The sequence below is a fragment of the Bos grunniens genome, chromosome X, assembly GCF_055505025.1.
Source record: "Bos grunniens cultivar Pamir isolate PY7600 chromosome X, Bosgru_T2T1.0, whole genome shotgun sequence".
NCBI lineage: Eukaryota > Metazoa > Chordata > Mammalia > Artiodactyla > Bovidae > Bos > Bos grunniens.
The window spans coordinates 4,677,957-4,701,742 of record NC_141194.1 but is presented as its reverse complement, the minus strand read 5'-3'; the positions used below and the strand labels follow the sequence as shown (position 1 = coordinate 4,701,742).

Genomic DNA, 23,786 nt, shown 5'->3' with positions numbered 1-23,786 from the left:
CCGACTCAACAGATATGAATTTGAGCAAGCTCCGGGAGTTGGTGATGGACAGGGAAGCCTGGCGTGCTGCTGCGGTCCATGGGGTCGCAAAGAGTCAGACACGACTGAGCCAGTGAACAACAAGATATTGGCAACTAAAGTGGACCACATGGTAATCAGAGGGTTGAGTTCTACTTGGAAAGAACCCTCTATTTCTCTGCCAAGATAAGAGAAAATGTAGGGCAATGTGATTAACTCCCCACATTGGCAAATCCATATTTTATGGTTCAGGAAAATATTCTTCTACCAACCAGGGAATGGTTTGGGGTACTATTTCAGTTTGCATTTGTCCTTATAAACTACAATTAAAACAGCAGGAAAGATACATCAGAATGGGTTTTAATGTGGTCCTGCCGAAAACACTTTCTAATTAGGTAATCTTCTCTTATTAGAAGAATTAAAAGGCATTCTTCGAAATTGTGTTTGATCATAATGGTGCCTTAAAATTCAGCAACCACTGTCACAATCTTCCATTCTCAGGCACTGGAGTGACTTACATCATGAAAATTGAATTATTTTATGTTGGAATTCAGTCTTCAAAATTAGTGATTTAGAGTCCCATTCATTCACTTGGTCAAAAGCTTTTTCTTCCATGAAAGTGAAAGTGAAAGTCACTCAGTCAAGTCTGACTCTTTGCAACCCCATGGACTGTATAATATACTGTATAGACTGTATCGTCCATGGGATTCTCCAGGCCAGAATACTGGGGTGGGTAGACTTTCCCTTCTCCAAGGGATCTTCCCAGCCCAGGGATCAAACCCAGGTCTCCCACATTGCAGGCAGATTCTTTACCAGCTGAGCCACCAGGGAAGCCCAAGACTACTGGAGCGGGTTGCTATTCCCTTCTCCAGGGGGTCTTCCCGACACAGGGATTGAACCCGCCTCTCCCCCATTGTAGGCAGATTCTTTACCACCTGAGCCATCAGGGAAGGCCAACACGGCCTCCAGGGCTGCTACCAAGCCCAGTTTTGTCACGGCCATCAATTTCTAGGAAGAGCAGCTTGCCATCCAGCTGTTAGGACTCCTGCTTGCGGTGGCCAGATTCTCAAAAGAGAATCCAAGGGCCCTGTCACTTCCTAGAACAAATCACCACATCTTCAGAAGGGATTTCTGGCATTTCTAGGAAACTTCCAGGCCGTGGGGAAGCATAGAGGCCATCTTCTGCAGAGACGTATGTATTTTTAGAGCATGGTAAGTGATGATCTGACGCTGGATCCCCCATGTTCTAGATGTCTGAGACACTGAGGGGTGAAGGTCAGAGATTCAGGCTCCTCTGTCTGCCCCGGCGTGATATAGTTGTGTGGGTAGGAGCATGCATCAAGCGCTTTCTCATGCATCCTCTAGGGTCACCGAAGACGGACGACTACGGGGTAATTGCCATGCTGCGACCCGTGGCAACTTTGGTTCTCCGACCTCTAGTTTATCATCTTTTAAGAGAAACGCGCCATAAACAGAAGTGAGGACGATTAAGCTTTGCTTCAACGTCCAACACTGATCTTCCTCTCCCTCTCCCACCGGAAGACATTAAGTCAAGGTCTCGTTTCTGCTTGGCCGTTCTCTTCCAATCGTCATCCTTGCCGAATTTAAGTAAATATACACAGGCAGGACCATTTTTAGTCCCAGAATACCTCTAACATTGCTGTGATGGAAACTGCACAATACGGCTTTAAATATTTTTTTTTCCTAACACGAGTTGCCCTTTAAAACATCACCATGGGAAAACGATACCACTAGATTTTTTTTTTTTTTTTTGCACTAGAATTCACTGAACAGTCTTGGGCTGAAAGTAAAAAGGACAGATAATACAAAGGATAAAAGGTCAGAAGGGGGTTTACTGGCATTTAAGCTCATAATGGTAGGATGCAAATAAATATCACTGTTTTGACTGTGTGTTCTTTTTACTTTCAACACAGTGTCAAAAAATTTTAACATACAATTAAAGAAGGTTAAACATTGTGAACACATTGAAAAGGGCACGCAATGTAGGGTTTGTTGTTATCATTAAAGCAGAGACACTGAACTTGTACAACCCTTGCTAAGTTTCCATGTGATGTAACATGTTACCCAGTGATTTATTCATTTTTTTTTACCTCCAAGATGTGCATGCAGGAAAGGTTAGGACATGTGTACATTTCTGAAGATACAGTCAACCTAAATGTTAATTTTTGTGTTTTTTAAAAATGTGTTTGTTTGGTCTTCCTGGCACAAAGCCATTATTGTTTTCCTTCTCCTCTGACAACCTAAAATATCTTTCTAAGTGTGCATCAGTTCAGTCAGTTCAGTCACTCAGTCGTGCCCAACTCTTTGTGACCCCATGAGTTGCAGCACGCCAGGCCTCCCTGTCCATCACCAACTCCCAGAGTTCACTCAAACTCATCCATCGAGTCAGTGATGCCATCCAGCCATCTCATCCTGTTGTGCCCTTCTCCTGCCCCCAATCCCTCCCAGCATCAGAGTCTTTTCCAATGAGTCAACTCTTCTCATGAGGTGGCCAAAGTACTGGAGTTTCAGCTTTAGCATCATTCCTTCCAAAGAACACCAAGGGCTGATCTCCTTTAGAATGGACTGGTTGGATCTCCTTGCAGTCCAAGGGACTCTCAAGAGTCTTCTCCAATACCACAGTTCAAAAGCATCAATTCTTCGGTACTCAGGTTTCTTCACAGTCCAACTCTCACATCCATACATGACCACAGGAAAAACCATAGCCTTGACTAGACAGACCTTTGTTGGCAAAGTAATGTCTCTGCTTTTGAATATGCTGTCTAGGTTGGTCATAACTTTCCTTCCAAGGAGTAAGCGTCTTTTAATTTCATGGCTGCAGTCACCATCTGCAGTGATTTTGGAGCCCCAAAAAATAAAGTCTGACACTGTTTCCACTGTTTCCCCATCTATTTCCCATGAAGTGATGGGACCAGATGCCAGAATCCTCGTTTTCTGAATGCTAAGCGTGCATAAGCCTCAACTATTCCAGTGTCCAAAGTGTCCCAAGATTCCTTAGGACATAATCTCTAAGGGGGAAAAAAATGAGAGATGAAATGTTTGGCAAAATTTAATCATTACTCCTTTGCAGAAAAAGAGGGGTGACATAAGTCAGTCAAAAAGAACATGCTTAAAGAGGCAGTGATGACATTTAAATCCTGGGGAACTCAAGGAACAAAAGGATTATTCCTGGCTCACCCTAGGCGGGCTTCCCTGGTAGCTCAGATGGTAGGAAACACTCCTGCCAATGCAGGAGACCTCGGTTAGAGCCCTGGGTCAGGAAGATCCCCTGGAGAAGGAAATAGCAACCCACAGCAGCATTCTTGCCTGGAGAATCCCATGTGGACAGAGGAGCCTGCAGGGCTACAGTCTACAGGGTTGCAAAGAGTCGGACACAAGTGAGCGACTAACACTTTCACCCAGAGGCCCAACCTCTATCTGAGATGCTGGAAATTTCTCTCCTAGCAACAGGCCCTGCAGCTCCCAACTAACAAGGGACATTTCTCCCAACACACAAGGTCACTATGTCTGAGGACCATGGATTAAGCCACAGGTCTTTAGAAATCAACACACTGCTGGCTGTATCACAATCAATGCACACACACAAAACCACGTGCCTATTTCCTTGGAGGCAATAAACCAGCTCCACCAATCTGATCTCTGTTTTAATGAGCAGGACCCTCACGCCATTTCCTTCACTCCAGAAGTGCCCCAGGTCCATATGCTAGCTCATGGATTCGATGCTTAGGTTGAGTTCACACAGTGCTCTCCTGTCCTCATTGTCAGGCCAATCAAAATAACAAGTTCCATCAATGACTTACATATCTGGCTCTCTCTACATCACAATCTATCCAAGGCTGCCATGTATGGTGGATCAGGTTTCGCACTGAACAAACAGAGGATCCAACGCTTCCTATGGTGGAGTGTGCATATCATCCCCGGAGTTGTGCAGTAGGCAGCAGACAGAGTCACACATGGAGACTGAAAACCCATCCATTTACTTTTTTAAACGAAAACATCACGGCGTAAATCTGAGCATGAAGCATATTTACATCCTGTTTTTTGTATGTTTCCTCATCTGTAACAAGAGAATCATAACATCTGATAGAGATGTGCATGTGTGCATGCTAAGTCTTCAGTCGTGTCCGACTCTTTGTGACCCCATGGACTGTAGCCCACCAGGCTCCTCTGTCCATGGGATACTCCAGGCAAGAATACTGGAGTGGGTTGCCATGCCCTTCTCCAGGGGATCTTCTTGAACCCGGGATCAAACTCGTGTCTCCTGAATTGCATTCTTTACCACCAGCACCAGCTGGGAAGCCCCTGATAGAGATGCAGTGAAGATTCCAAGTCCATGAACCCACAGAAGCACTCGGAATCAGGCCTGGGATGAAGGAGTCAAACCAAACATTATTCCACAGGCCAGCCTATCAGAGCAACGTGTAGGCCCTGGGACCTTTTCCCACTTCACCTTCAGGGCGACGAAATATGCTCCAGCAACTCACTTATCTCTGCTTCTGATGGTACAGCTGGGAACACGTCTCCCTGATACAAGCTCTAACGGATGAGCTGTCTGATGACTCTCTCTCAGCAGTCTCCGACCCGACGCTTTTGATGCAATGCCACGAGTGCCCTTTTCGGAATTATCTGAAACTCTTAACTTCTCCCAACCTTTTCATATGGCACTTGTCACGTTTGCTGAGAGGCACTACAGGAAGCTGCTTTCCAGTCTGGCTGCAAAAATGCTCCTCAGATTTTAACACGGAACTGATGCTCTGCGTAAACTGAATGTTTTCGATGCTGACTTTTAAAGGGACGCTCAGGAAACAGGCATCTCGTGGTTTAATTGGATATATTAAACACAAGCTACATGGCACTATTTCAAAGGTTGCTGAAAGAAGTTGTAAAAACATTACATCATCTTTTGATCTTTTTTTCCTAAGGACAAAATCTGATCAACAAAAACTAAAAATATGACGGTCACTGGACTCTTTCACATAGGCACAGGACATATTTCTGAAGGTATTTCAAAAGTGATAAGGTTTGCAGGGCATTAAAAAAACAATATTCCCCGCAAGATACCTGGTCCTGCCCAAAACTTGCATCGGACATTTGGTCCAGAAGACATCTGGTCCACACCAAAAAGTTCTTGAAATTCGGTCCTATCGAAAATGTCCACAAGCAGGTGTGGCCCACGCCAAACGATTTTGGACGGGATGAAGTATCAAGGACCTTTTGGTGTGGACTGAGAAGTCTCCATGGGCATTTTGAAAAGGACTGAATATAACCAAACATCTAGAACCTTTTTGAGGGCTGCCCTGGTGGTCCAGCGGTTAAGAATTCATCTGCCAGTTTTCAGGGGACACAGGTTCAATCCTTGGTCCAGGAAGATCCCACATCCCGGGTAGCAGCTAAGCCCGTGGGCCACAACGACTGAAGTCCGTGTGCACCTACAGCTTGTGTTCCACAATGAGAGAAGTCACTGCAATGAGAAGCTTCCGCGCCACAACGAGGGAGTACCTCCCCCAACCTCTGCAACCAGAGCAAGGCTGCAGGCAGCCATGAGGACCCTGCACAGCCAAAAACAAAAGAAGAAAATTTAAAAAGAAACTTCTGATACGAATCAAATGTCTTAAGAACACTTTGGAGAGGGCCAAATCTGAATATTTTGCTAACTAGAATATTTTATTAAAAAAATGACTGAGTCCCTTTGGTTCACCCAAAACTATCACAACATTGTCAATTGGCTACACCTCAATGCTGCTGCTGCTGCTGCTAAGTCGCTTCAGTCGTGTCCAACTCTCTGCGACCCCATAGATGGCAGCCCACCAGGCTCCCCCGTCCCTGGGATTCTCCAGGCAAGAACACTGGAGTGGGTTGCCATGTCCTTCTCCAATGCATGAAAGTGAAAAGTGAAAGTGAAGTCGCTCAGTTGTGTCCGACTCTTAGCGACCTCATGGACTGCAGCCTACCAGGCTCCTCCATCCATGGGATTTTCCAGGCAAGAGTACTGGAGTGGGGTGCCATTGGCTTCTCCGATATGATCCTATGCATTCTCCCAAACCCACTGCTGCTGCTGCTGCTAAGTCCCTTCAGTCGTGTCCGACTCTGTGTAACCCCATAGACGGCAGCCCACCAGGTTCCCCCGTCCCTGGGATTCTCCAGGCAAGAACACTGGAGTGGGTTGCCATGTCCTTCTCCAATGTATGAAAGTGAAAAGTGAAAGTGAAGTCGCTCAGTCATGTCCGACTCTTTGTGACCGCATGACACCTCAATATAAAGTTTTTTAAAAAAGCTTTTTAAAAATGCATTCATTACGGAGTAGGAAATGGCAAACCCACTCCAGTATTCTGCCTGGAAAATTCCATGGACATAGGAGCTTGGCAGGCTATGGTCCATGGGGTCACAAAAAATTGGACACACCTGAGCAACTGAGACACACACCCAAAGGGAATTAAAGGATATTTGACAAGAGATGGGACACCACTCTGAAGTAAAATGAATCTTTAAAAAATATATATACTCATTAGAAGATTTGGTATTAGAAATAACATCTCTCCTAGGCATAGATAATATCTTTTGAAATCTGCTATCTTCCTGTAATCAATGAAGCAAAATGTCATATTCAACCATGAGAAAGACTCTCGATGTTTAATTAATCATCAACTTGTCAGTTGTGTCAAGAATCCATCTGTGTTTCTCACTCACTGAGACGGCAGTTGCAGAATCAGTTCTCCATTCTGGGCCATAGGCAGGTGGTGGTAACGCATAGTACATTTTAACGTTTCTCTTTCCCACCTTCTTTGGGGTCACAAAGAGTCAGACACGACTGAGCGACTGAACTGAACTCCCACCTTCTAAGGGTTGAAGGCCTTTAAAGAATTAAGCCATATTCCATATATCCTTGTCTGTTCATCTGTCAGTGACATTAAAGATTCTGTCTACATCAGCTCATACTGTGACTAATGTTGCAATGAGCATGCTTGTGCAGGTATCTCTTTGAGATCCTGATTTCAATTTTGGGGCAAAATACCCCAGGAGGGAGAAGGCTGGATCATATGGTAGTATGATTTTTAATGTCTTGAGGAGCCTCCATAATGTTTTCGGGGGGCTTCCCTGGTGGCTCAGCGGTAAAGAATCCACCTACAATTCAGGAGATGCAGGAGACTCAAGTTCCATCCCTGGGTTGGAAAGATCCCCTGGAGGAGGGCACGGCAACCCACTCCAGTATGCTCGCCTGGAGAATCCCACGGACAGAGGAGCCTGGCGGGCTACAGTCCATGGGGTTGCAGAGTTGGACAGGACTGAGCGACTGAACTGAAGGGGTTGGAGGGGTGAGGAGAAGGGGGACTTTTTATCAACAGATACAAAGTTTCAGTTATGCAGAAGGAATAGATCTCCTGTACAACTCTGTGCCTGCGGTTAAGAAGATTGTATCCTCTCCTGCAAAATCTAGGAGGACAGATCTCATGTTGAGTGCTGTTCCCATCATGAAGTCAAAATTAAAAATAAAAATTCGTGCATAGGCTTCTATTCAAAGCAACACCAGTAAATTGGGAAAAAACACCTTTTTGCAATCCAAGACACTCTCATAAGAGTGTCAGGTTTTTGTAATATGGCCGTGCAGGCGAGCTTAGTCACTCAGTCGTGACCGAGTCTCTGTGACCTCATGGATGGTAGCCCTCCGGGCTCCTCCGGCCATGGGATTCTCCAGGCAAGAATGCTGGAGCGGGTTGCCATGCCCTCCTCCAGGATGTCTTCCTGACCCAAGGATCAAACCCAGGTCTGCTGCATTGCAGGCGGATTCTTTACCAGCTGTGCCACCAGGGAAGCCAAGCTAGTGTATTAGTTGAGATAAGGAACTCCAGCTGCTGTTACACTGACAACCTCCAAATCTCAGTGTCTTCAAAATAAAAAGAGTAGGTCTTTAAAAATATATCTATTTGTTTATTTGGCTGCATTGGGTCCTAGTGACAGCATGCCGGGTCTTCTGTCTTCATTGTGGCGATTCTTGATTATTTAGCTGTGGCATGCGGGATTCTAGTTCCCAGACCAGGGATCAAACCCAGGACCTCTGCCCTGGGAACTCGAAGACTTGGCCATTGGCCCACCCGGGAAGTCCCCAGAAAAGAGTAGATCTTGTTCTGGTCTCAGTCTTCTGTCGCTCAGGGAAACCGTGGTTTCTCTGGAGCTGCCCCAGGTGGTGACTCAGGAGATCCAGGCTATTTTACCACCATCATCAAATCACCTCCCGCTTAGGACCATCTCAGAGTCCTTACCTGGATGCTCTGCATTGAGTAGCTACAAATAGAGCACACTGTGGGAAACGTGCTGGCTGGGCCTGAGTGCCTCAGTGGCCCTGAAGATAAAAGAAAGTGGAGAAAATCTACCGCGATGACACCGTACATGAGACAGTTTCTGCTTCACATGCAGTTACAGAGGGGTCCCGCCCACCCAAGCAAATGCCATATCTTGGTGTGAGACTGAGTCTTGAACCCTGTGTTACATTTAGACGACATCAATCTCAATAGGCAACTCAAAGTTCGTATTTATAAAAACATATTCATTGGAAATTTTTTTATTATGAAACCAATCAAAACCATGGACTGAATATATCCTTGGTATCATGGAGATGGTTACAAAGGAGTTACGTGGAAAAAAAAAACGATTATAATATAACTGGTTATAATTCATTTCTGTAACATACAACTGTGTGCGGGTGTGATGGTGTGTGAAAGTGAAAGAAAGTGAAAGTTAAGTCGCTCAGTCGTGTCCAACTCTCTGCGACCCCATGGACTGTCGCCCACCAGGCTCCTCCGTCCATCCGTGGGATTTTCCAGGCAAGAGTACTGGAGTGGGTTGCCATTTCCTTCTCCAGGGGGATCTTCCCAACCCAGGGATCGAACCCAGGTCTCCTGCATTGTAGGCAGATGCTCTTACCGTCTGAGCCACCAGGGAAGTCCAGTGATTGTATGTATAAAGTCTTAAAGATATACTCAAAAATAGCTCTGGTATTTTCTGCTTGATGATCAGGTTAAAAGTGATTCTTTCTCTTTTCTTGTGTATATGCTGTATTTTTCTACCATTATATTTTTTGGTAATAAAAAAACACTTGCAGATAAATATAAGCAAGGGTGTAAAGATAGCTAACACTTTTTCAGGACTTGTAACATGCCAGTCACTTTCTAACTATGATCCCATTGAATTTACTACAAGCCTTTCATTGGAAATTGACCAACAGCTGTAGCAACACACAAGCGTGACATGGCCTTGGAACCCAAGAGATGGCCAGGGCGTCTAATCACAAAAGTCAGGGGCTACCTTATTTATTATTTCTCATCCATCTGTGTACTCCCCACCCCTCCCTGGAGCCTCTGACACTCTGTAAAGATTTACCAAACTGATACCCCATTCCGCATTACTTAACATCATACCCCAAACATAGTAAACACCCCTTCAGGGTCCTCTGTCCACGGGATTCTCCAGGCAAGAACACTGGAGTGGGTTGCCGTCCCCTTTTCCAGCAGATCTTCCCAACCCCGGGAGGAACGCAGGTCTCCCACATTGTAGGCAGACTCTTGACTGACTAAACACTCCACACACTTGCTGAATTAAGCCCCATGAAAAACGAAGCAGGAGAGAATTTTTAATTGCCAGGGAAAGGTTTATTTTCATTTCAAGTTGACATGACAATGAGGTTCTGGGAAACCTTCATAGATGCGGTCACGTCACAGATCCCATTGTTCAGACACGTGACAAATACGTTGCCTGTTTCTTCCATGGATGTCCTTCAGGGCCACCTGCCATCTGCTCCCCTTCCTGAAACCTTCATCACCTCTGATACATAGGTCGCAATTGGGCTTTTCATGAAATGTTAATGATGTTGTCAAATCGTGCCTGTCACTAGGTCACTGTTAGCTTAAGCTTTTAACGTCTGTGAAATGCTAGAAATATAACAATTTTTTTTCCCCAAAAGAATGTGTTTAAAGCTTCAAAACCCACAAAGAATAGGACATACAAGAGACCACACCAGTGGGAATTCAAATTTCCTGTTGTGCATTCCAAGCCAAACTTTCAGGTGGTAAGTGGTAATTACGATTATTACAAAGAAACCTGATTTTCAAATACACTGAAACATAATGGAGATCTAAGTTATTTTGAAGCAAACACTTAAAAGCTCATTGTGAGTCTAGAGGTAAATGTATCCTTTGTTGGCTGTTACCTGTGTACAGATTAAACAATCAATGCTATACAAAGCTGTGCATTAACAACATCTGCAACAGTCCTTCCACTGATTTCAACCTCAAACACAATGTTCTGACATCATAAAATGTCTTATAAAATCCATGTGCATTGAGTGTGTCCAACTCTGAGCAAATATGGTCATCTTTTAACACATTAGTTGGTAACAGCAGCTTTAGATAGGTTTTGCATGATAACAGCAATAATTTGAACACACTAGTAACATGCTCGGAGAAGGCAATGGCACCCCACTCCAGTACTCTTGCCTGGAAAATCCCATGGATGGAGGAGCCTGGTAGGCTGCAGTCCATGGAGTCGAGAAGAGTCGGACACGACTGAGCGACTTCACTTTCACTTTCTACTTTCATGCATTGGAGAAGGAAATGGCAACCCACTCCAGTGTTCTTGCCTGGAGAATCCCAGGGACGGGGGAGCCTGGTTGGCTGCCGTCTATGGGGTCGCACAGAGTCGAACACGACTGAAGCAACTTAGCCAGTAGCAGCAGCAGTAACATGCTCATGCATTCTTTCATGAGAGTATTTCTTAAAACAACACGACATGCTTTTGGCAAATTTCTGGAATGAGAAATCCGAATTAAGAAAAAGAATCCTGCTTGCTTTCCAACTCTGAACCATTCCCAGGGAGGTGGAAGGAATTGTCTTTTTTTTTAAGACAAAGAAAGATCTGCAATCTGAAATAACAGACTCCTCGTTATCCCCCTCATTAGAACTCACTGAAATGCATTCCTTTTTTACAGGTGAGTAATATTCCACTGTGCATATGTACCAAGTGAAGTAAGTCAGAAAGAGAAAGACAAATGTTGTATATTAACACATTTATACGGAACTTAGAAAGATGGTATCGACGATCCTACATGCAGGGCAGCGAAGGAGACACGGATATAAAGAACAGACTTTTGGGCTCTGTGGGAGGAGGGGAGGGTGGGATGATTTGAGAGCACAGCATTGAAACATGTACATTACCATATGTGAAATAGGTGACCAGGGCAAGTTCGATGCATGAAGCTGGGTACTCAAAGCCAGTGCCCTGGGACAACCCCGAGAGATGGAGTGGGGAGGGAGGTGGGGGGGCAGTTCAGGATGGGGGGACACACGGTCACCCGTGGCCGATTCATGTGGATGTACGACAAAGACGACCACAATATGGTGACATCATTATCCTCCAAGTGAAATAAATTAATAAATTTTAAAAAAGTCTGAAATAGCAGACTGTAAGGAGGAGCTTGGAGAAGGCAATGGCACCCCACTCCAGTACTCCTGCTTGGAAAATCCCAGGGACGGAGGAGCCTGGTAGGCTGCAGTCCATGGGGTCGCACAGAGTCAGACACAACTGAAGTGACTTAGCAGCAGCAGCAGCAGCAAGGAGGAGCTGGGGACATGCTGTCGGAGCTTAGCTGTTGTTCAGCGGGGACAAAGACCAGAAGGCAGAGACCACTGTCAGAGAGCCCGAGACGCGCTTACCCACATTTTTCTCCAAAGTGTCTGGACGGCAGGGTCCATGCATCTGGGGGTGGGGGGGTGGGAGGCGGGGCAGAGTAGACCACTGACCTCCACTCCCGTCGGATCGAGAAAACCCCTGAGCCAAGAGCAGATAGATGCTCAGACATGTTCGCTACAGAGATGAAAGAGAGGCAGCGGGACCACAGCTCCCGTGTACAGATGAGTGAATGAATCCTCACCATGTTGCTGGAGAACGTATAGTGTCTGAAGGTCACCTAGGTATTCTCCACTCAGGGGAACTCTTTGCCCAGAAGAGGCTGGTGGTCCGGACTTGGGAACTCTATCCAGCTGTGCCCTGTCTCCTAGTCTCCTCCGTGACCCCGTTAGGCCTCATCCCTGCATTCCTGAGGTCGCCGGAAATGGGATTCAAACGAAAGTGTGCATGTCACGACCAACACGAGGCACAGATACTGCTTACCCGAAGGGTCAGGCCAACAAAATACAAGGATGGGCATGAACCACCATTCTCTCGTCATGAAATTCGGCATCGAGATGTAATGGGTATGGGTCGTGGACTGCTTATGTCTGATTGCTCGTGTCTTTGTGGGTATGGGTCGTTGATTGGTTATGTCTGATGGCTCGTGTCTTCATGGCTATGGGTCATGGACTGCTTATGCCTGATTGCTAGTGTCTTCTTGGATATGGGTCTCGGACTGGTTATGTCTGATGGCTCGTGTCTTTGTGGGTATGGGTCGTGAACTGCTCTGATGGCCTGTGTTTCCCCCACCCCATACCCCCCTGCCCCTGTGGAATAGCATACATTTCACATGCCAGTAATTCTGAATCTGTTAGAGGGGATTTCTTGGACTGCAGAATCTATGAAGTTGGATTTTTAGTTCAGAAACACCGTTCACCCAAGGGACAGCAGAAGCCAAAACAGCGTGCTACAAATGACGGGCTGGAAACACACGGACCGGAGAGGTGTGTCTCAGCTTCGACATTCGCTGAGAGAGCTCACCAAAAGGCGGTCGCACAAAACACATCTGCGAGCCTCTGTTGCTTCTCCTTCAACAGTGATGAGCTTCTAAATATTGCAAGCTTCTCAAAGAAAGACACATATCCATGTACAAACATGGATAGCGTGAAGAGTGATTCATACGTATTTGCAAATAATACTGACAGTAATCGCCTTTCAGAAACCAGAAGATGGCAACTTAACCATCATCCATGATTGGGCAAGATGCTCTTTTACGCAGGGTAAAAAAAGTGGCATGTGTTAGATTTCAGTAAACACTTAACATTTGATTCACTCTCGTGCGATGCTCTCTAGGGGAAATCCTGGTGGCCGGTGCATCAAGTCAGCGACGCCTTCAGCCGTGATCACGCTGTCTGAGAGGTCAGCAGCTCACCTGTGCCCCTTCCTGCCCTCCACCACACAGATGTTGGACACTCATTGCCCAGTCATCCATCCACGTGAACAACTGGCCTCGGAAGACGATGTAAGTAACGTCTGTGTCTCTGTTTATTTCAAAGTTGATTCCCGCCCCGGGGGGGAAAGGTGTGTGTGTGTGTGTGTGGAAGGGGGTCTTGACGGAGTCTCCAGGTGCGTGGGGAGGAGGGAGGTGGCCAGGGCTGCCTTCCCCCAGGGTCGATCCTGGGCGTTCACCCTAATGCTGCCGGCTGGGCGCTCCTCCTACCCCATGCACCCTCAGACGCTGCCCATAACGGCTAAGGGCTCTGTCTCCCATCCTGGTCCTCCCGGTCACACTGGCAGGAAAGCCCCAGCGATGAGCAGCACAGCTGCAGCCACGGCTTCCACATCAGGTTCCCCAGGGACAGCTGGTTGGGGACGTCCTGAAGGGTCCGGGCGTGGCGGGCTGCCGCCTCCTGCATGGCCTCCAGGATCTCCCAGAACCGCGGCTCCGATGTCGGGGTTAACGGGTTTCTCTCCCGGGGGTCTCTGGAAATCTCAAACAGCAGGGGCGGGTCGTGGTAGGTGACATACTGCCCGTAACAGAAACACACGTGCGTGTCAAAGCATCCGTTGGCGCCCTCCGGGGAGAACTTGGGGGTGAAGAAAAAGGCTTTCCAGACGGACGTGCCTGTGGTGGGACAAGCAGAGAAGTGGGTGTGGTGGGAACAGGGTCGTCATAGTCACCCCCAAAGAGAGCGTGCATGGAAAACCACCCTCTGGGTGCTTCAAGAAGGCAGAGACTCAGTTATGGATGGACTGGATTTATCACACTTAAGGCTCAAAAAAGAGTAAGCATCATAGCTAAAAAGAAAAAGCAAGAAAACATGAGTTGTTATCTAACTGCCAAGGAGGAAAAGACAAAGCTGATTATGCAATAGCTGTTATAATGCAAAAACTGGAAAAAAAAAAAAAACTGATTTTTTTTTTTTGGACCTCGCCTCTAGGGGGAGCCCGAAAGCTGAAACCGCTGAAGCTGTGGGCCCAGGAGCCCACAATGAGAGAGGCCCCCGAGATGACAAGCCACAACTACAGAAAGGAGCCACACACACACACACACACACACACAGCAACAAAGACCCAGGGCATCCAGAAATAAATAAAATAAAAAAAGTTTAAAAAATGCAAGTGTTGTGTTCCATTTGTTGCTGTTGTTCAGTCGCTTGGGTGTGTCTGACTCTTTGCAACCCCATGGACTGCAGCACGCCAGGCCTCCCTGTCCATCACCAACTCCTGGAGCTTGCTCAAACTCATGTCCCTTGAGTCAGTGATGCCATCCAACCATCTCATCCTCTGGCACCCCTTCTCCTCCTGCCCTCAATCTTTCCCAGCATCAGGGTCTCTTCCAATGACTAAATAGCCAATATTAAAATTTTAGAAAAAAAAATTGATTTACAAACAAATGTGAAAGATTGTTTTACTGTTTATCTTACGACGCTATGACTTTCTGAGAGCTGGCTCTGATAGAGGTCTAGAGACTGCATCCTGGGTAGAAAAAGGTGGCAGATGAAAACACAGTTGACGTGTATAAACCAAGTGAAATTAGGTTCAGGCTGAAAATGTCCTTTTCCGCTTTATACTTCCAGCTCTTCTATAGAAAACCATAGAGACCGTCCCCCTAGAAAGCATCGCACACCTACTTAATTCACTCTGATCATCTGTTTGTGTCATGGAAACGCTGGTTTTGTAATTGCACATACCGAGTGCTCACCCACGATCTAAATGCAAAATGAATTAATGGACAACACAAGACAATTACCACGGGTGTCCACGTTCTCCCCAAAAAGCCCCTGACCCCAAACAAGTATATTCGAGTGCGAGTAAGAGTAAATATTCCCTGGAGGAGGGCATGGCAACCCACTCCAGTATTCTCACCTGGAGAATCCCACGGACAGACGAGCCTGGTGGACTACAGTCCATGGGGTCACACAAAATTGGACATGACTGAGCGACTGAGCATGCACACACGCAGGTTTAAGGACCAGTCAGTAAATAAACCTTAAGCATTCTTACAGGGAGCAGACATGCAGCTCAGACAAGTGTAGAACTAAGAATTAATTTTTCTGAAGATTTGTTTGGTATGCCATCGAGGTGTCTGCCTTTATAGCACCCAATCTGGATTTTTAAAACCTTTTTATAAAACGATACATTGTGCATTCTCTGCATAATTTGTTTACACCACTTTGGGTTTGCTCAAATGCATTTTATTGCATGTGCCAGGCTCCTCTGTCCTTGGAATTTTCCAGGCAAGAATATAGTGGAGCAGGTTGCCATGCCCTCCTCCAGGGGATCTTCCTGACCCAGTGACTGAACCTGCATCCCTTGAGTCTCCTGCATTGGCAGGAAGGTTCTTTACCACTGTGCCACCTGGGAAAGCCTAGGTTTATAGGATATGAAGCCTTAGCTCAGGGTCTGTTCTGTTGTTCACCAGGAAACCAAGAATCGACACTGTCAAAGGTGTCATTTCAATGAAAGGAGGTACCCTGCATTCCTACTATGTCTATTTAATCCTATGTTTCAAATTTATTTTGAGGACGTATTTCATCTGGGATTTCTCCATATACTACTAAAAATCTTTTGAGTTAAAAAACTTTTTTGTTTATTGTTAAAATTCCAGTGCACTCTGAAAAAGGTTGTTTTCTGTCTCTGTCACAGATAAATATTTTGACCACCACGGAATCTTAAACTCAGCTACAATTGAGATTCAATGACCAGAGGAAGGAATTATTAAACTTTACAGTGAGAATGCAAGGAAACTACAGGCAGCATTTTTTCAAAAACAAAACTACATAGTGATGGGAACAATAATTTGACTTCAGTTTAAATGATGCTTTAAAGTTTAAGAGAAAGTGAAAGTCACTCAGTCATGTCTGACTCTTTGCGACCCCATGGATCATATACAGTCTATGGAATTATCCAGGCCAGAACACTGGAGTGGGTCGCCTTTCCCTTCTCCAGGGGATCTTCCCAACCCAGGGGTCAAAGCCAGGTCTCCCGCATTGCAGGCGGATTCCTTACCAGCTGAGCCACCAGGGAAGCTCAAAATTTAAGAGAGTTACAGCTAAACCGCAAAGATGTCAGTGACTTATTACAGTTGCAGGAGGGCTTTGTCATTGTCATATGAAGTGCTACGGAGTTCACTATTTACCTCTGAAACATTTTTATGTAGAATCACAGCTTAACAGGGGGCTTCCCTGGTAGCTCAGACGGTAAAGAATCTGCCTGCAGTGAGGGAGACCTGGGTTCGATCCCTGGGTGGGGAAGATCCCCTGGAGAAGGAAATGGCAACCCACTCCAGTATTCTTGCCTGGAGAATCCAATGGACAGAGGAGCCTGGAGGGCTACAGTCTGCAGGGTCGAAAAGCATCAGACACGACAGGAGTGACTAACACTTTCACAGGTTAAAAAAAAAAAAGTGACTCACTTTCTTTTCATTCACAAGAAAAGAAAGCTTCCAGTCCTTTGACAAAGTGGCAAATAGAATTTAATCGAGAACAGCCTGACTCCTGAGCTGGACCCCGAATTCAACCCTTTCCAAGCTTCAGATAAGCGACGGTGCCCTGAGATTCGCTGGGGCTCTGAGGGGCGTGTGAAGCCCAGGACAGGTACCACTGTTGTGATCTTGATAGCTTTCAGGGACTTGGCCACAAGAAAGGGTTCTGAGGTCCCCTGGCAGACAAGCCTCCAGAATGAGCACTCGGGGGCCCCAAGAACAAACAAAGGGGACGATGCAAAGCCCACTGGGCTGTCCACAGAGGCATCAGAAGAACATTCTGCAGATAAAAGATGCTTAATCCCTCCCAACAGATGCCAGTCTGCTTTGCAAATCACATCCCCCTTTATGCAAGGATTCTTGTGGGTCTAGACCCATGACAAGCCTCCTAGGGATACATCCCTTATTCTGAGCTTGAAATGGTGTCTTGTCTTGGTGGCTCATTGAGTACAATCTGCTTGAACTCTCCCGCCCCCTCTATTGGCTCTGACAGGGTGGGTTCCAACCCTAGCTATGCGATCTCCTAGCTGTGGGATGCTGGGCGTGGCTGTTAACCTCTCAGGCTCTCGTCTCCTTTTCTGATTTGCTGTTGTGTAGCTGCTCAGTTGTGTCCGACTCTTTTGCGACCCCACGGACTGTAGCCCGCCAGGCTCCTCTGTCCATGAAATGCTCCAGCCAAGGATACGGGAGTGGGTTGCCATTCCCTTCTCTAGTGGATCTTCCCCGACCCAGGGATCGAACCCAGGTCTCCTGCATTGCAGGCAGACTCTTTACCTTCTGAGCCAGCAGGGGAGCCCGCCTTTGAATGTAAAGCTGCCAGCAGTCTAAGACGAGGCCACTGCTTTCCAGCTGTTCTTCAACCTGTTGCCACTGCAATACAAGTCTTAAGACACTTTTTCTCATCCCCGCCATCTTCAGGATTCTTCAAGAACATGAACAACAAAATTTAAAGGGCTTCCACACACCGACTCTTAATTTATCACTCAGATTTTGATGGCCCTTGATGAATGTGGTTTAACTGCTTGTCTTGGCAAGATTAATTCTGTATGCATGGGGGACTCCGTGTATATATCATAACAACCAAATATAGTCATTTGGGGGTTTTTGGTCTTAGCAGCGTTTCCCACCACAAACTGCCACCTTGGGGTGCTTCAAGAGGTATTGCAGGGACTTCCCTGGTGGCTCAGTGGTAAAGAGTGCACCTGCCAAGGCCGGGGACATAGGTTGGATCCCTGATTTGTGAAGATTCCCTCGTGCCTTGGGGCAACCAAGGCCGGTAGCCTCAACTTCTGAGGCCACGTGCTGTAGCTACTGACGCTCACACACCCAAGAGCCTGTGCTCCACGAGATAAAAGCAGGCACCAAAACAAGACAGTAGCCCGCGCAGCAAAGAAGACCCAGCACGGACAAAAATAAAGAAAATAAAATTATCTTTTTTAAAAAGAAAAACAAGAAGCATTTCAAAGACTGCTCTGTTTCCCCCTGCTCTGAGCCACCCACACCATCCCCTGGGACCCTCAGCTGACCCCCCTCAGTAATCTTGATGTCATCTACCGAACGCGTTACAGGGAAGGGCGGATTTCGGTTCCTCCTTGGATCTGTTTCTTTGCCTTTAACCATTGCTCTTCATTGCTTTGATTATTCTAATCATTCGTTGGAAGGACTGTTGCTGAAGTTGAAGCTCCAACACCTAAAGTGAAGAGCCGACTCATTGGAAAAGACTCTGATGCTGAGAAAAACTGAGGGCAAAGGAGAAGGGGGCGACAGAGGATGAGACGGTTGGATGGCATCACCGACTCGATGGACATGAGTCTGAGCAAACTCCGGGAGCTGGTGATGGACAGGGAGACCTGGCGTGATGCAGTCCATGGGGTCGCAAAGAGTCAGACACAACTCAGCTGCAGCAGTTACTTTATAGACTTATGTTTATCTTCTCAAAACTCTGTACCAAAATAACAGAGCCAAAAACATCTACCAGTCTTTCAAGACACATTTGACCATAAAATCCAGTTGTCATTACATTGACTTTATACTAACATGGATACCTAAGTCAAAACTCAAAGCCACACTTTTTGAATACATGCTGAACAGGAAATTTAAGCTCAAAATTCCCATCATCGTGTAACCAAAGTTATCCGTGTTCTAATAATGCTTTTGTGAGTTCTCCTAAAATGTAATGGCAATAATGATCTCAGATGATGATAAACTTAAGCCGTTCAATGTGCTGAGACAACTAAATTACAGAATCATTAGAATTATAGAATTATTTAATTATAGAGAAGACACTGTACATAAAAGCTGAAAGGGATTCATGTTTTAAGAGAGTAGACAGCGTTCTGGCTCTAATGTTTCTGAAAAATGAGTTTTTAACAAGTCTGGAATTGTAAGTTAGTGAAAGTGTCAGTAGCTCAGTCGTGTCCGACTCTTTGCGACCCCGTGGACTGTAGCCCGCCAGGTTCCTCTGACCGTGGGATTTTCCAGGCAAGAATACTAGAGCCGGTTGCTATTTCCTTCTCCAGGGGCATCTTTCTGACCCAGGGATCGAACCCGGGTCTCCCGCATCGCAGGCAGGTTCTTTACTATCTGAGCCACCACGGAAGCCTATGTACGTGATCATTTTTAAAACCAGTGCTCACTCTTAGGGAAAAAAATAAATGAAGACTTCTCATCACCTCAATGTGCTGAGACAACCAAGTTACAGAATCATTAAAATTACAGAATTGTTCAATTATTATAGAGAAGACACTGTATATAAAAGCCAAAAGGGATTCATATTTTAAGAGTAGAGACAGCATTCTGGCCCCAATATTCAATGATTATGGAGAATACATTGTATATAAAAGCTGAAAGGGATTCATGTTTTAAAAGAGTAGAAACAGCATTCTGGCTGTAACGTTTTGGAAAAAATGACTATTTAACAAGTCTGGAATTGTAATAGGTAGTAAAAGCATCAATTGCTCAGTCATGTCCAATTCTTTGCGACCCCATGGACTGTATGCAGCCCACCAGGCTTCTCTGTCCATGGGATTCTCCAGGCAAGAACACTGGAGTGGGTTGCCATTCCCTTCTCCAGGGGGGTCTTCCCGACCCAGGAATAGAACCTGGGTCTCCTGCTTTATAGGTGGATTCTTCACTGTCTGAGCCACCAGGGAAATCTACGCATCTAACCTCATCAAGACAAACACGAGTTGGATCTCCCAAATGCTGCCACTCCATTCTAGTAGACAGGTACCAGTGTCCTGCTGGAAAGCTCTAGCTTCTCTGAGCGAGGAACACGGTCGACATCTGCTGTGTCTGCCAGTTGCCATGGTATAGACGCTCCCCACAAGGCTGACTTCCAGGTAGGAACGTGTTCCCCACAAGCTGCTGAGATTCCTCAGCCGTCAGGAGCTGGCTCTGGCTCACTGCTGCCCTCGCGCTACATTTACAAACCCTGAGCCTAAATGTCTCTCTTCTTTTCTAACCAAGTATCTGGAGTTCAAGATACTTTGGCGCTCAAGGTGGCAATACCATTGCCTTTAAGAATTACGGAAAGCGTCCCCCAGGTGGTGATGACCACAGTCTCCTACGAGCATAGATCTCAGATGATCCAATCCCATCTCTTCTAAACAGTAGTAGTTCACCGTCTGTGAATTGTCCACAGTCTCCTACCAACTTAGATCTGAGATGATCCAAGTGATGTCCTCCAACTAGACTGCTTTAAGTTCTATGCTGACCCACAGTCTCCTGCCGATATAGATCCAGAAGCGAAAACAGAGCGGGACCTTAAGGTCCTCAGCTCGCCTTTTGTCTGTGAAAAGCCTTGAGCCAAAGAATACGTTTAGTCAGAGTTCAAGCAAATTCAAGGAAAGCTCAAAGGCTTTGTGGAGAAGGGAATGGCAACCCACTCTAGGATTCTTGCTTGGAGAATCTCATGCACAGAGGAGCTTGGCGGGCTGCAGTCCATGGGGTTTCAAAGAGTCGGACATGACTGAGTGACTTCACTTTCACTTTTCACTTTCATGCACTGGAGAAGGAAATGACAACCCACTCCAGTGTTCTTGCCTGGAGAATCCCAGCAACGGGGGAGCCTGGCGGGCTACAGTCCATGGGGTTGCAAACAGTCGGACACGACTGCAGTGACTTAGCACCAAAGGCTATATAGATAATATTCTGAGCCAGATCTCATAAGCTGCTTTATAGATAGTGAAACCCCCACCAGGGGGAAGACGTTAACTCCATGACAGCCAGACCGTAGCCATGATCTAAGCTGCCCTAATTCCCAGAACTGGTCTCAAAGAAATGGAAACCAATCAACCCTGGGACTGAAGAGACTGCTCTGCTCCGCTAAGTCATCTCAGTCCTATCTGACCCTTGGCGACGCCATGGACTACAGCCCTCCAAACTTCTCTGTCGCTGGAATTCTCCAGGCAAGAATCCTGGAGTGGGTTGCCATACCCTCCTCCAGGGGATTGTCCCCATCTAAGGATCAAACCCACATCTCTTACGCATCCTGCATCGGCAGGTGGGTTCCTTACCGCTAGCACCACTGGCGGTAGTGAGACTGAAAGTTGAACTGTACCTAAAAGAATCAAGATGATCCTGATCAGACCACTGACAATCAGTTCAAGATGACCATCAGGGCTGACTGTGCTGTTTCTGCAAGGAACCTCCCTCCCTCTGTCTATAAAAGCTTTCACATTCTGACTGTCAGGGAGTCAGCCTTTGCACAGATGTCCCCCCGCCAACCGCCCCTGGCTGAGAGCATCCCAAATAAAGCAAACTCTTCCTTCCCACCACCCTGCCCTCTCCAGCAGCCAGACTCCACTTTCGATTACGAGAAGATCTAAGCCATCTCTTCCAGCTAGTACTCATGCAGTACCAGTAACCCATTCATGTAGTGCCAGTAATCTAAACGCAGGGCCGCCTCTTCCAACTAGGACTCATGCAAGAGTAGTAATCCTCACGGGCAAGGGACACCTCCTGAAACAACTCTGCATTCCCGGGGGTGTGCCCAGCCTGCAGCTCCCCCGTGACCTAAGAGGCAAGCAACTCCCGGGCAGAGAACTCAGTATGTTTTGCCCACCGACAGGTGTCCAGTCCAGCAGGCGCCACGCAGTAGATGCTCAATAAATACGTGTAGAACAAATGAGCAGACAAAGATACTGAGCAACAGCTGCAGGGAGCCACGAGGGACAGCCACAGCGGCCACCACCGAGCCTGAGTTTCAGGGCACGATCTCCAAAGGAGACAAGATGACTAATTAAGAAAGAGAAACCCATGGTTTCCTCAGACCTGTTGACTAGATGGATGATTCTGGCATTGAAAGACTGTCATTTTCCCTCCTCTGTCGCTCGCTCGAGGCAGAAGACGGCAATGAGCTGCTTAAGAGGAAATGTCCTTGTGTCTGTCTCAGCAGCAAATTTGATCCCTGGGCCTGCTGCCTCTCAGCATCTGGGTCTGCTTTTTCTCACTCACCCCTATTTTCTGCCCCTTCCTGTTTATTTCTCCACATAACTGTGTTTCCCCAGCCCCTGATCCAATATGTTCCTTCCGGCCCCTGTAAGTGGAGGCGGCTGGCTTTACTTAAATGCTATTCGGCAAGTTTCAGGACGTCTTTAAACAGCCAAGAGCCCCGGAAACTTGGTTCTTTCAGGCTCAGGATAAAAGGAAGCGGGAACGTGGACACACTGCTACGTTTAAGACGCATAACCGACAAGGACCTACTGTATAGCACGGACAACTCTGCTCAGTATTACGCAGCAAGCTACACGGGAAAAGCACGTGAAAAGGAACAGATGCGTGTATGTGTATCACTAAATCACAGCGCTGTATACAGGAAACTGAGGTAACACTGTTCCTCAAGTATACGTCAATATAAAATAAAAAGCTAAAAAAATACAGATGGGGAGGACCACATGTCTCCTTTATGAGACGGCTCAGATTTAAAAGAGATGGTTGGATGGCATCACTGACTCAATGGACATGAGTTTGAGGAAACTCCAAGAGATGGTGATGGACAGGGAGGCCTGGCATGCTGCAGTCCATGGGGTTGCAAAGAGCTGGACACAAGTGAGTGACTGAACTGAAATGACTCAGATTTAAACGCTGCCAGCTGTTTACTCACCAAGTCACAGCGACCCCATGGACTGCAGCTCACCAGGCTCCTCTGTCCGTGGGATTTCCCAGGCAAGAATATTGGAGTGGGTTGCCGTTTTTCCTCCCCCCAAAATGCTGCCAATTAACCTAAAAAAACAGACAGTATGCTACGGACGTTAGGAGTGATGGACACGTGGATGAGATAGGTAAACAGGGTCCTTCCAAGCCTAGAATTGTGAGCGTGCGATTTTGCTACATTCATCTTCCGGAAGTTATCAGAAGGAAGTCATACAGATTTAAAATGTAAAATCTTCCAGAAGTTATCTCAGGGCACTCTTCCAGATTTAAAGTATAAAACTTCCAAGGGTAAACCTGGTCTGATTTCTGTGGACAAAGGAAGGATCACAATCTTCCACTTGAAAAATAACGGAGCAGCTGCTCTTTAAATGCTGTCTTGGGTAACTCGGCTGGGTGACGAGGATGGGGTCAGGAATGCACTGAAATCCATTATGAGCATCCCCTGAATTTAAGAATGAGCCACCAGCTGATGGCGTGGTGACCAGATGCTCTGGGAGAATCTCGCCTCTGGGAGCAGAACCCAGAACATGCTACAGAAAAGGAGAGCTTCATTCCCTCTCTCAAGAGGTAACTGAGAGTCTAACATCAGCGTCCATCTGTAAGATATACAGTAGGGGTATAATAGGTGCTGGGTTCCCACAGACGCCTAGGCATCTCAGTGATGTGATGGTGTTGGTTCAGTCGCTCAGTCGTGTCCAACTCTTTGTGACCCCATGGACTGCAGCACGCCAGGCCTCCCTGTCCATCACCAATTCCTGGAGTTTACCCAAACTCATGTCCATTGAGTCAGTGATGCCATACAACCATTTCATCCTCTGTCGTCCCCTTCTCCTCCCGCCTTCAATCTTTCCCAGCATCAGGGTCTTTTCTAAAGAGTCAGTTCTTTGCATCACATGTCCAAAGTATTGGAGCTTCAGCTTCAGCATCAGTCCTTCCAATGACTCTT

General features: G+C 46.6%; 1 protein-coding gene and 1 long non-coding RNA gene across 6 annotated transcripts in view; one reads left to right on the top strand and one right to left on the bottom strand.

The window, feature by feature from the left end:
• Positions 1-9,661: 9,661 nt before the first annotated feature.
• The window catches only part of STS (steroid sulfatase), a 164,155-nt gene continuing 150,030 nt past the window's right edge, over positions 9,662-23,786 (bottom strand). For 3 of the 5 annotated variants that reach the window (XM_086387688.1, XM_086387690.1, XM_086387689.1), the window contains one exon: positions 9,662-13,822. In XM_086387688.1, the coding sequence (XP_086243814.1) occupies positions 13,449-13,822 (374 nt within the window). In that variant the 3' untranslated portion in view covers positions 9,662-13,448. The remainder of the gene's footprint in view (positions 13,823-23,786) is intronic. The other 2 variants (XM_086387693.1, XM_086387691.1) reach the window with 2 other exon arrangements.
• Positions 13,051-14,319, top strand: LOC147339716 (uncharacterized). Its single transcript, XR_015158976.1, has 2 exons — positions 13,051-13,219; positions 14,139-14,319. It is a non-coding gene; the product is annotated as an uncharacterized LOC147339716 (long non-coding RNA).